The sequence below is a fragment of the Pipra filicauda genome, unplaced genomic scaffold (genome assembly GCF_003945595.2).
Source record: "Pipra filicauda isolate LSUMZ 115617 unplaced genomic scaffold, ASM394559v2 scaffold472_size498715_pilon, whole genome shotgun sequence".
NCBI lineage: Eukaryota > Metazoa > Chordata > Aves > Passeriformes > Pipridae > Pipra > Pipra filicauda.
This window is the reverse complement of record NW_024104612.1, coordinates 226,303-237,671: the sequence shown is the minus strand read 5'-3', so window position 1 is coordinate 237,671 and position 11,369 is coordinate 226,303. Positions and strand designations below refer to the sequence as shown.

General features: G+C 50.5%; 1 protein-coding gene across 1 annotated transcript; it reads left to right on the top strand.

Moving 5' to 3' along the window:
* The first annotated feature begins 1,439 nt into the window (after positions 1-1,439).
* RNPS1 (RNA binding protein with serine rich domain 1) lies at positions 1,440-10,556 on the top strand. Its single transcript, XM_027737986.2, has 7 exons — positions 1,440-1,503; positions 5,245-5,400; positions 5,689-5,880; positions 7,082-7,184; positions 7,709-7,862; positions 8,087-8,228; positions 9,468-10,556. Coding segments are annotated over exons 1-7 (855 nt in total). The 5' UTR covers positions 1,440-1,501; the 3' UTR covers positions 9,574-10,556.
* The last annotated feature ends 813 nt before the right edge of the window (positions 10,557-11,369 follow it).

Below are 11,369 nucleotides of genomic sequence, written 5' to 3'. Positions count from 1 at the left end.
ACACTGTCCACCTCACAGTTGGATAAACACACCCTGTGAGGGGTAAGAAATTGGCTCACGGGTCAGGCACAGAGGGTGACAGTGACTGGGGTGACATCAAACTGTGGCCTGTCACTAGTGGGGTTCCACGAGGCTTCGTCTTGGGCCCTGAGCACTTCAACATCTTCATAAATGACTTGGACACAGGACTGGAAGGGACACTGAGCAAGTTTGCAGATGACCCAGAACTGGGAGGAGCTGTTGAGTCCCTCGAGGGCAAGGAGGCCCTGCAGAGAGACCCGGACAGATCCAAGGGCTGGGAATCACCAACCATGGGAAGTTCAACAAGGGGAAGGGCTGGATTCTGCCCCTGGGATGGGGCAACCCCGGATGGACAGACAGACTGGGAATGAGAGGCTGGAGAGCAGTGCCGGGAAAGGGCCTGGGGTATCCTGGTCCATGGCCACTTGGCCAGGAGTCAGCAGTGCCCTGGCAGCCAGGAGGGCCAACCCTCTCCTGGGGGCACCAGGCCCAGCATGGCCGGCCAGGCCAGGGAGGGGATTGTCCCGCTCTGCTCTGCCCTGGGGCGGCCTCCCTTGCAATATTGGGGCAGTTTGGGGGGACACAATGTAGGGAAGATATTGAGCCATTAGAGAGTGTCCAAAGGAGGGACACAAGGATGGGGAAGGGCCTTGATTTGAAGCCGTGTGAGGACACTGAGGGCACTTGGTGTGTTCAGCTGGAGAAGAGGAGACTGAGGGGAGACCTCACTGCAGTTCCAGGGTGTTCTATGGTTCTGTGATCCTGTGAAACAAGACTTGGTGCTCACTGCACAGGTCAAATGTGCTGAACGAACAGGGCTGGAGCAGCGCTGGCCGGGAGCACTGGGTGCTCTACCACACGAGGCCAGGCCTGGCCAGCCCATGTCCCCTGAGCACCACGGCCACAGAGCAATACAGCTGCAAGGGGCAACTGACCCTCTGCAGCAACACCCACCCTGTGCTCAGGCTATTCCTGCAATCAGCTCCCGGTAATCCCACCGTGTCCCTGAGAGGATCACCCAAACCCTCCTGGAGCTCTGGCAGCCTTGGGGCTGTGCCCACTGCCCTGGGGAGCCTGGTCAATGCCCAACCACCCTCTGGGGGAAGAACCTTTTCCTGAGATCCAACCTGACCCTGCCCTGACACAGATCCAGCCATTCCCTGGGTGCTGTCCTGGTCCCCCCAGAGCAGAGCTCAGGGCCTGCCCCTCCTCTGCCCCTCGCCAGGAAGTTGGAACTGCAGTGAGGTCTCCTCTTCTCCAGCTGAACACACCATGTGCCCTCAGTGTCCTCACACGGCTTCAAATCAAGGCCCTTCCCCATCTGACTGACCGATCCTAATCCTACTCCCGATCCTGATCTCGATCCTCCCCTCACTCCATTCCTTCCTGTCCCTTTAAGCGCCCCGCCCTTGCCGTGACGTCATCACTGCGCGCGGCCCGTTCCCGCGCGCGCGGCGCCGATCGCGGTGGCGGTGCTGAGATGTGAGTGCGGGATCATCTCATCCCATCCAGTCCCATCCCGTCCCGTCCCGTCCCATCCGCCGCCATCCGGCCGCGGGGAGTGCGTCGGGGCCGCCCGGGAGGCGATAGCGGGGCGGGGAGGGAGGAGCGGGGCGGGGCTGGGCCTGCGACCGGGCCGGGGGGCCCAGGGCGAGGGGCAAGCGCTGCACTGACCTGGCCCCGCTCTCGGTGTGTGCTGCTCCCGCTGCTCCTGACCCTGGTGCTGTGGCGACACGGCCTGCGGGGCTGCCCGCGCTGCTGGGCCCAGCGGTCACGGGGTGCTCAAAACTGCCGGCCAGGGCCCCTCCTCGCACCGAGAGCCCCTTTCCCCGTTTTGCAAACGAGGGCCTGGAGCAAACAGCGGCGCAGGACTCGCCTATAGCCGTGCGAGGGGGAGCGAGTTCGCTTCCTTGGCCACAGAGCTGCTGCTCTCTGAGAGTGCAGATACACTCTGAAGCAGAGGGGGAGGGGGGGTAAGATGGACGCTTGGGCTCTGTGTGGGTTGCTTTTAGACTCTGGTTTGGGGTGGATGCTCCAAAACCAGCGATTTGTTAGGGATTGAGAGATTTTTGATGGTAGGGAAGAAACATGTTACTTAGAAGTGCATTGTTGCACAGCCTTGCGTGAATTCTTTGATTTATTCTTTCCACGTTTTCTAGTGAATAGATGAGACTGCCCACGGGTTAGGCTGAGGTGTCAAACTGAAGTCAGCTTGGCCAGTGGTGTTCCTGAGAAAGGAGTGTGTATTTTGGTGGAGTGGAAACACTGGTTAGTTTGGAGGCTGCTGAAATGCAGCTTCATTTGCTGAATCCCATCATTTGCTGAGTGTTTAAAAGCCATGTGGTTAATTTGCCTGGTAAGGCCTGTCCCGAGGAACAGGCCTCCCTCAGTGTCACCTGAAAGGAGGGTGTAGCCAAGTGGGGGTGAGGCTCCCTTCCCAGGCAGTCAGCAAAAGGACAGGAGGACACAGTCTTAAGCGGCTCCAGGGGAGGTTTAGGTTGGACGTGAGGAAGAATTTCTTAACAGAAAGGGTGATCAGACATTGGAAGGGGCTGCCCAGGGAGGTGATGGAGTCGCCATCCCTGGACATGGCACTTAAAACCGTGGTCTGGGTGACAACGTGGTGTTGGGTCAGAGGTTGGAGTTGATGATCTCAGAGGTTGGAGTTGATGATCTCAGAGGTCTTTTCCAGCCTAATTGGTTCTCTGAGTCTATTCCCTGCTCCAGCAGCAGGCTGGGTGACAGCAAACATGCTGGTCTTCATCCGTGTTCTGTCCTCCCTCCTCCCAGAAGGGGTAAAACCAAATCCGACTGTCAGACAATAACAGGTAGTTTTGCATGGCTGAGCTGATACATCATGGCTGTGAGAGTCCATGGGTGCAGGAGGTGCTGGGGGGGTAGGCAGAGGTAACCCAAGCCTGGCTGTGGGATATTTAGGAGAAGAAAAGTGGGCTTTAGGATGACCTAATTGCACCTTTACAGTACCTGAAATGAACCTACAAGAAAGATGGAAGGAGTCTTGGACAAGGGCCTGGAGTGCCAGGACAAGGGGGAATGGCTTCCCACTGCCAGAGGGCAGGGTTAGATGGGATATTGGGAAGGAATTGTTGTCTGTGAGGGTGGTGAGACCCTGGCACAGGCTGCTCAGAGAAGCTGTGGCTGCCCCATCCCTGGGAGCGTCCAAGGCCAGGTTGGACGGGGCTTGGAGCAACCTGGGCTGGTGGAAGGTGTCCCTGCCCACAGGCAGAGGGGTGGAAATAGATGAACTTTAAGGTCTCTGCCATCCCAAACCATTCTGTGATTTTATGGAAGGAAAATGTAAAGTTTTCTGGTCTTGTGAAACTGAAACTTTTCTGTTCTGTACTGTCCAGTTACTCAACTGGTCTCATGCAGTGGCTTTCAGCTCCTGAACTGCAGCCCTCTCACACCTTGCACTAGAGCACAGAGCTGGATAGAAATGTCCTAAAGCTGAGTGACATACACAGGTTTGTTTTACTTAGTCCCCTTTGCAGCACCTGTGGGACAGTCCATGGACTGTTCCTGCTGCTGGTGTGAGAGGAGACATTTCCTCTCCCAGCAAGCCCTGACACTGTCACATCTGTGTGTGGGTTTCCTGTTCTCCATGCAGAAAGCCATGGGTGTTTCCTGGTGTCTGCAGGGAGCTGGGTGTGCAAATCTTCATTTGTGTTGCTTTTTGGAGTTGGTGTATTAAGGAAAAACTGTGAGGCTGAAAATCAGGAAAGTGAGTTTGGCTGTTCAGAAGTGGTCTCTTCCCAACCATCAACTTAATTGCAATCCAGAGAATAAAGTAATTGCTTAGCAGAAGCAACGAGACAATGGGATGCTGTGAGCTGGGAAGATTTTTTTCCTATTGACTGAGTTTGCCTGTGGTGCCTATGGAGATGGAGATGTTTCCAGCATCCTGCAGCACTGCATGTTCAGTGCCACTGTGCAGCTCCCACATGCTTGTGCCCACACTTCATTCCCTGAACCTTTCATTCATTGGTAGTTGAGGGTGTCACACACAAGTTAACACAAGTTGAGGTTATTAAAATGTGGGAAACATCTGGAATTCAGCTAACGTCCGGCATTTCAGTGCTAAATAGTGGGGTGTTGAATTTGTCTCCTTTTGGATCTAGAGCAAAGAGGGAACTGCTGGGGGTAGGGGAGGTCAGAATCCGGTTTAAGACTGCTGAGAAGTTGAAGTGATAGCTGCTGTGGCAGCAGTGCAGCAAACTCAACCTCTTCACCTGGTCTTTTCAAGGGTGACAGAGCTTTGGGATCAGCTTTTTGAGGCTGGAAGCAGGCATAATTCAGTGAGGGTTTGTTCTTAACAGCCCTTCCTTCCTGGCAAACACTGCTGCATGGCACAAACACTTTGGAGAAAGCTGGTGCTTGCTCCTCTGGAGCCAGGGCTGTGTCAAGAGGCGCGAGCTGCTTGTGTGCCTCTGCCAGTTTTTTGGTTGGATAATTAAGGTGTTTTGTACTTCTGTGAATCTGAAATTATAGCTTTAAACATGAGTGCAGACTGTAAGGTGAGGCACCCATTGCCCATGCGAGCCTTCACAAGGGGTGGCTCCTACACATTGGACAGAATGTGTAACTCGGGACTCTAGAGAAGGCAGTGGATGCCCAGTATGTTGCAAGCAGGTTTGCTGTTATATGCCTAACTGTAATTTCTTGTTTGTGAGCCCTTTTGTCACTAGGCTGTTCTTTGGGGTTTATTAGGGATTGGTTCTCAGAATTGAGGAGTTAAAAGTGAGATTTGAGGTAAGTGGGGCCCATTCGGTGTTGCTTTGGATGCCTCCAAAGGGGAAAAGGAGTAAGCAGGATTGAAAAAGAAGAGTTTGCTAGGATTCAAAAGAAAATAATAAGAAATCTAGCACTAGGTAATCATGCTGTCCGGATTTTCCAGGCTGAACAAAACTGAGGATATTATAGGGTGCTTGGGCTCTCTCCCAGTGAGGGTGAGGAATTGGAAATGTACGTCTTACTGAGTAAATTTCTATGTGTTATGGCTGTCTTTCTTAAAGCTGCTCTGTAATGCAAAATATTTCCCTTTTGCTAAACCATCTGGACTTGCCTAATTAACTCTGCAGTTACGGTGATCCTGAGTTAAGGTGCAAGTTCAGTGTTTTGTGTTGTTCTGTCCTTTGGGTGTGGGGCTTTTGTTGTCTGTGCTTTTCTGCATTAAGCAGTGCTGTCTGCAATTTGTCGTTGAAGGGCTCCCTCACCAACCAAGCGCAAGGACAGGTCTGAGGAGAAGTCAAAGGACCGTTCCAAGGATAAAGCAGCCACGAAGGAGTCGGGTGAGAAGGATCGTGGTCGGGACAAGACGCGCAAAAGACGCAGCGCTTCCAGTGGGAGCAGCAGCACCAGGTAGTTACTTTCTATGGGGAGGAACAAATAACAATGTTTCCAGAAATCAGCTGCTTGATTTCTGGTAGTCTTGGGCCTGTTGAAAGCTTGTGTTGTGTTAGTCACAGTGCAGTTTTGTCTAACTTATGGTTATATTTTAGGTATGAATTTCTTTGGCTGTTTTGTGAGGTGTGGACCCTCAGTTTTTGTTGTTCTAACTCACAGTCCCTCTCTCTTGTAGTTATCAGTTTTTCAGCCATTGCTTTTCTGGATATTCCACTAATTTTATTCCTCTCCCCCTCTCAACAGATCCCGTTCCAGCTCAACTTCCAGTTCGGGGTCCAGTTCCAGCACTGGTTCTAGCAGTGGCTCAAGCTCCTCTTCTGCCTCGAGCCGCTCGGGGAGCTCCAGCACCTCACGCAGTTCCAGTTCCAGCAGCTCCTCTGGGTCTCCCAGTCCATCTCGACGGAGACATGACAACAGGAGACGCTCCCGCTCCAAGTGAGTTTCATTTGTCATCTAGGAGTTGCCAGATGGCAGCTTAATTTCCATGCAGAATACAAGATTGTGATCAGAACAGGTTGTTCTCTGAGGACCATTTGCTTTTTCCATAACTTAGAGATCTGAATTTTGTTAGAATGGGCGTGCTCCGTTTCCTTACAATCCAGACATATGCCCTGTAGGAACAGAGATTAAAAACCTCATTTTAAGGAGTGATTCTAGGTATTATATTTTGTAAAGGCAGTCTTATTCAATGTTTCCCCAGTAGTATGGACCTAGATCAGAGTAGAGCTCTTCAGTTCTTGTAAATTATAGCTAAGACTAACAGAAAAGTCAGGGCTAAATCTGGGATATATGTTTATGTGTGTGTGTATGTGTATATGTATATATATATATATATGTATATGTTCTTGTTTATAAAAAAATAAAATGGGAAGGGGATCAAAGGAAGCATTTTCCTGTAAGGCTGATGTGGGAATCAAACTATCTTAACGTCTGTAAAGTTCTTCCTTTGGGTAAGATAAGAATCTACTTAAGCCACTCTGGGTTTTTTAGGGTATCACTCAATTTATGGACTTTAGGATCAGGAAGAAGCATAAATATAAGTTTTCTGCATACTGATTTTTTTTTTTATAGATTAAAATTGCATTCCAGTATTTTTTTAACTGCAAAGGCGTTGTGATATGTAGCTACTTAAACAGAGGTTTTTTAACAGTTCTGGACCTCTGTAGTGAACAGAAGATCTAGAAACACAAATCATTGGATCTGTTAATTTGACTGGTTGTGGTGTGCTGTGCTGTTTATGGCCTCATTTTGGCTCTTTAACTGTTGAGGCAAAGAATGTTTTTTTGTGTTAACAACTGGGAAATCCTTGAACTATGGCCACAACTTCATAGAATTGTTTGCTAAATGTCCTGGTTTTTACCCTAGTTGTTGTGAAGTTGAGAAGTTGCAAAAAAAAAAGCTCTCAAATTCCAGAAGGTTCTAAAGCAAAAGCAGAAGGGCAAATGCAAGTCTTGAGGTGTTTCTGAGTGGAACAGCCTCACCACCACCCCAACACCTCTTAACCTGTAACTTTCTCAGAAAAAAGGTGTCCTTCCAAGAAAAATGGTACTTTTTAATTGTGTGATAATGACTGGCTTCTTGGTTTTGTCTTGCATGTTCCTTGAAAACTGTGAATATTTTCTGTTGCCCAAATCAGGTCCAAGCCACCCAAGAGAGATGAGAAGGAGCGAAAGAGGCGGAGCCCGTCCCTCAGACCCACAAAGGTGCATGTTGGAAGGCTCACTAGAAATGTGACCAAGGTACTGGAATGTTCCCCTGTGGTATCAAGCAGTCACGTTCTTCCGTGAGAACGTGTGAGTGGCTTTTTCAAAGCTCTCAGGATGTTTTGGTTGCTAGAGAGATGCCAAGGTGTTGCTGTTGGAAGTTCTCGCTTTATGTCCAGATTGATTAGGGAGGAAAATTTTAGTAGGGTTTTAGTGAGTCAAATACCATGCAGGCTTCTGAGACTGTGTAGCGCTTAAGAGGTCTGCCTGCTTTGACAGTATCCCAGACCTTATATCCTGTTTTATTAGAAAGAAGACTATAGAAGTTGGGACAACAGCTGAAATTACCTTGGAGGCATTAATGATGTCTGGCAGTTCTTGATGAAGGATCTACAGAGAGCTGGGCTGGCTTGAGTTGTCTTTGCTAGAAGGCAGTTTAAAGGTCTTCAGGGGTAAAAGGCTGCTGAAAAAATGATGTGCTGTGGATTTACTGCTCTGTGGCAGCCAGACCTGACCAGTGAGTATGGCCTGTGTCCATAAAGCTTGCTCTTTCCTTGCAGGATCACATCATGGAAATTTTTTCTACTTACGGAAAGATTAAAATGATTGACATGCCAGTTGACAGGCTAAACCCTCACCTCTCCAAAGGTTATGCTTATGTGGAGTTTGAGAACCCAGATGATGCTGAGAAAGCCCTGAAACACATGGATGGAGGTAGGTATCATCTTGCAAGGAGCCTGGGGGTATCTAAAAATCTTCAGAGTATGTGTGTGGACTTTGTCAGAGTAGCCCCTGAGTGGGGGGTGGAGGCGGCACCGTGGGCTGATCCCGCTTCAGTCGCTTGTGACAGAGCCGTGAGTTGCAGTAAATGTGATGGATGTGTAGATGTTGGTGTTGAAAAATACTGACTCCTGGCTGTTTGTGTGGTCCCCCCAAAGGCCAAATCGATGGGCAGGAGATCACTGCCACAGCTGTGCTGGCCCCGCGGCCCCGGCCGCCCCCCCGGCGCTTCAGCCCCCCCCGCAGGATGCTGCCACCACCCCCAATGTGGCGCCGCTCGCCCCCGCGCATGAGGAGAAGGTGAGAGCCGTCACAACTTGTGTTTCCTTCTCGGTGTAACAGCACGCTACTGCTGAAGTTCTTGGCGTGGGGACAATCCTGTTGGACTTGACTTTCCCCTCCAAGTGACAGGAACACTTTTGGGCAGTTGTTGAACCTGGATTGCAGTTGCCAGCTCCTCAGTAGCTCCGAGGTGACCTGCCCTGGTCTGCACCCCCGATGCAGCCTGTGGGAAAGGTCAGGTGCTCCCCACCCTGTTCCCTGGAGCCCCTTCTGCATAAAGGCTTTGAGGGGAACAGACTCTGGCTGGCAGGACACTTGTGGCAGCCTGCACCAGCTGCCTGTTTCCTGGAAGTCCTTGTATCTCCCACCCTTATTTCTTAATCGGCACATGATCAAAAAGCAGTCCTGTGTCAGGTGAGTGGAGTACACCGGCCCCAAGGTGTGACCTGACATGCACATGCCCATTGTGTGACTCAGGGCTACCTGATTGTGCGCAGATAAGTTGTTCTGAGTCTTTACATGGGCTCCTCTGTCTTAGAAATTTGCTTAAATTCATATCAGTACTAACTTGATTGCTGAACAGCTTTGAGCCATAGGTTTAAAAATGAGCACTGGTTACCCTGACAAAAGATGCACTGCCTGTTAGTCCTCCTTTAAACACACCTTCTGCTGAGGTCTGCCAGGTGCAGGTTTGCTATTCCCTCCTCTTTTGTTTTCTTCCCCAGTCCAACTTTTACTGTCCTGTTAAAGTTCTGTTAATATTCTGTGCCTGGAACCCTGATGTCATAGCAGTGGTCATACAGGTTGATTGTAGTACTGAAGAGCTTGAAGGTAAACCATTTCTTGAGGTTATTTCCTCTAAGGAACTTCCCTGGAATTTAAAAGGGCTTGGATAAGCCCTCCCCTGAATATCATTGTTTCAGAAGTCAAAGCTGACTTCAGGTGAAGGAGAATCTGATGTAGAATGAATTTGAGCTCATTTTCCTTGAGGAAGAAGATAAGTTCTTGTCTGTTGTTTGGAAACTCAACATTCTTTCCAGTTCCTGAAGCAGAGGTAGGATAGTTGGGATATTCCTGCTGTGTAGTCAGTGTTTGAATTGCCCTTTTCCTCTCTGGAGCTCTCGATCTCTTTTCCCATGGGGTGTGAGGGATTTTGGAGGGAGGCTGGGAAGTGTTTTTAAAGAACTGACCAAATACTCAAACCTGTTGCTGTTGTCTGCTAACGGAAGCTTCCACCTCCTCCTCCTGCCCTGCCAGGTCCCGGTCTCCGCGGCGCAGATCCCCCGTCCGCCGGCGATCCCGATCCAGATCTCCCGGACGAAGGCGCCATCGCAGCCGCTCCAGCTCCAACTCCTCCCGATAAAGCAAAAGGACTGGACAGCTTTTTGTTTTTTAACTTAAATCCCATCAGACTATATATTGTACATTTTTTTTATAACGAGTCTGGGTGAGGAGGAGTGAGAGAGGTAAGGTGGCAGTGAAGGCAACCTAAGAGGAGAGAGCACCAGTTCCTGGCCAGTAACCTTTGCTACTGGGGTTCCTGGCATTGAATAGAAATTATTTAAAAATGGCTTTGATTTTAAAGGCTGCAAAAACATCTTTTCCAGGTAGAGGGAAGGAAAGATGTTTCAGCCCCTCTTTCTCCAGTTAGCAGGTTGCTGCTTGGTGATTGTAAATGCTTAGCATGCTGTACAGATCAGCATGTAAATCTTGAGCTGTTTCAGAACCCCGGTGAGTAAGCCGGGGGGCATTTATTTTGATCTCTAGGTGCCAGCACAAGATTTTTCAGGGCAGCTGGAGTCCAGACCTGCCCAAAACTTTAATTAAATGCAGAGTTGTTGCTTTATTGCAGTGCCCCATGATGATTAGTTTCTGCCGAGTGAGCTCTTCTGTAACACTTATACCAGGAGATCACCTCAGAAGCAATGGTCCAGCCCACTGAACATGACACTTTAGAGAAGAAGCTGGAAATCCTAAGAACAGTTCTGTAGCTGCCCCGTTAATTGATTTCTTTCACTTTTTCTTTGAGGGTGTTGATAAAAACTTCTTACACAACCCCCAGTAAAACAGTGTGAGTGCTTCTGCTTTTACAAATCCCAAATGAGCGACTGAGCGCCAACCTCCTGGAAACTGCAAGTCAGAGAGGGAGGCTCAAGGTTACGGTGCTGGCTGGATTATCTGGGGTTCACACAGGGAAAGGCAAAGAATTTACCACCTGTTGTACAGCCAATACTATACAGACTTTTTTTTGTTTTGTTTTGTATAACTTTGTAGCCTTTTGGGCCATGTTGTGTTTGTACTTGTGTAGGACCAGCAATTACTGAATAAAGCAGTAGGTTGAGAGTAGCTGTCTTTTTTTGCTGCCTCGGTGTGGGCACGTGGGGCCCTTACTTGGGATTCAGTGCTGTATCCTGGTCCATGGCCACTTGGCCATGAGTCAGCAGTGCCCTGGCAGCCAGGAGGGCCACCCCTCTCCTGGGGGGCATCAGGCCAAGCATCACTGGCCTGGCCAGGGAGGGGATTGTCCCGCTCTGCTCTGCCCTGGGGCGGCCTCCCTTGCAATATTGGGGGGCACTGCAATATATGAAAAATATGAAGCCATTAGAGAGTGTCCAAAGGACGCAATGAAGATGGGGAAGGGCCCTGAGGGGAAGCCGTGTGAGGACACTGAGGGCACTTGGCGTTTTCAACTGGAGGAGACTGAGGGGAGACTTCACTGCAGTTCCAACTTCCTCAGGAAGGGCAGGCCCTGAGGTCTGCTCTGTGGGGACCAGGGACAGGAGCCAGGGACTGGCCTGGACCTGTGTCAGGGCAGGGTCAGGTTGGATGTCAGGAAAAGGTTCTTCCCCCCGAGGGTGTTTGGGCACTGACCAGGCTCCCAAAGGCTGCCAGAGCTCCAGGAGGGTTTGGATGATCCTCTGGGGCACATGGTGTGACTCCTGGGGATGGTCCTGTGCAGGCTGAGGGTTGGACTCGATGATCCTTGTGGGTCCCTTCCAGCTCGGCCCGTCCCGTGACTCTCCCTCAGCGCAGCCCCTCCTCCACCGGAGGCGCCGGGCTCTTGAAGAGGGGCGGGGCTTGTCTGCCGCTCTACGGTGCTGGCGCCGCGGATTGGCTGTGCTCGGGGCACATGGGCGCCGCTGATTGGTGGCCGCCGAA

Coding starts and splice junctions, on each gene's coding strand:
- RNPS1 (XM_027737986.2), top strand. Junction 5,881..7,081: donor AGGAGACGCTCCCGCTCCAA/GTGAGTTTCATT, acceptor TGCCCAAATCAG/GTCCAAGCCACCCAAGAGAG. Junction 8,229..9,467: donor CCCCCGCGCATGAGGAGAAG/GTGAGAGCCGTC, acceptor CTGCCCTGCCAG/GTCCCGGTCTCCGCGGCGCA.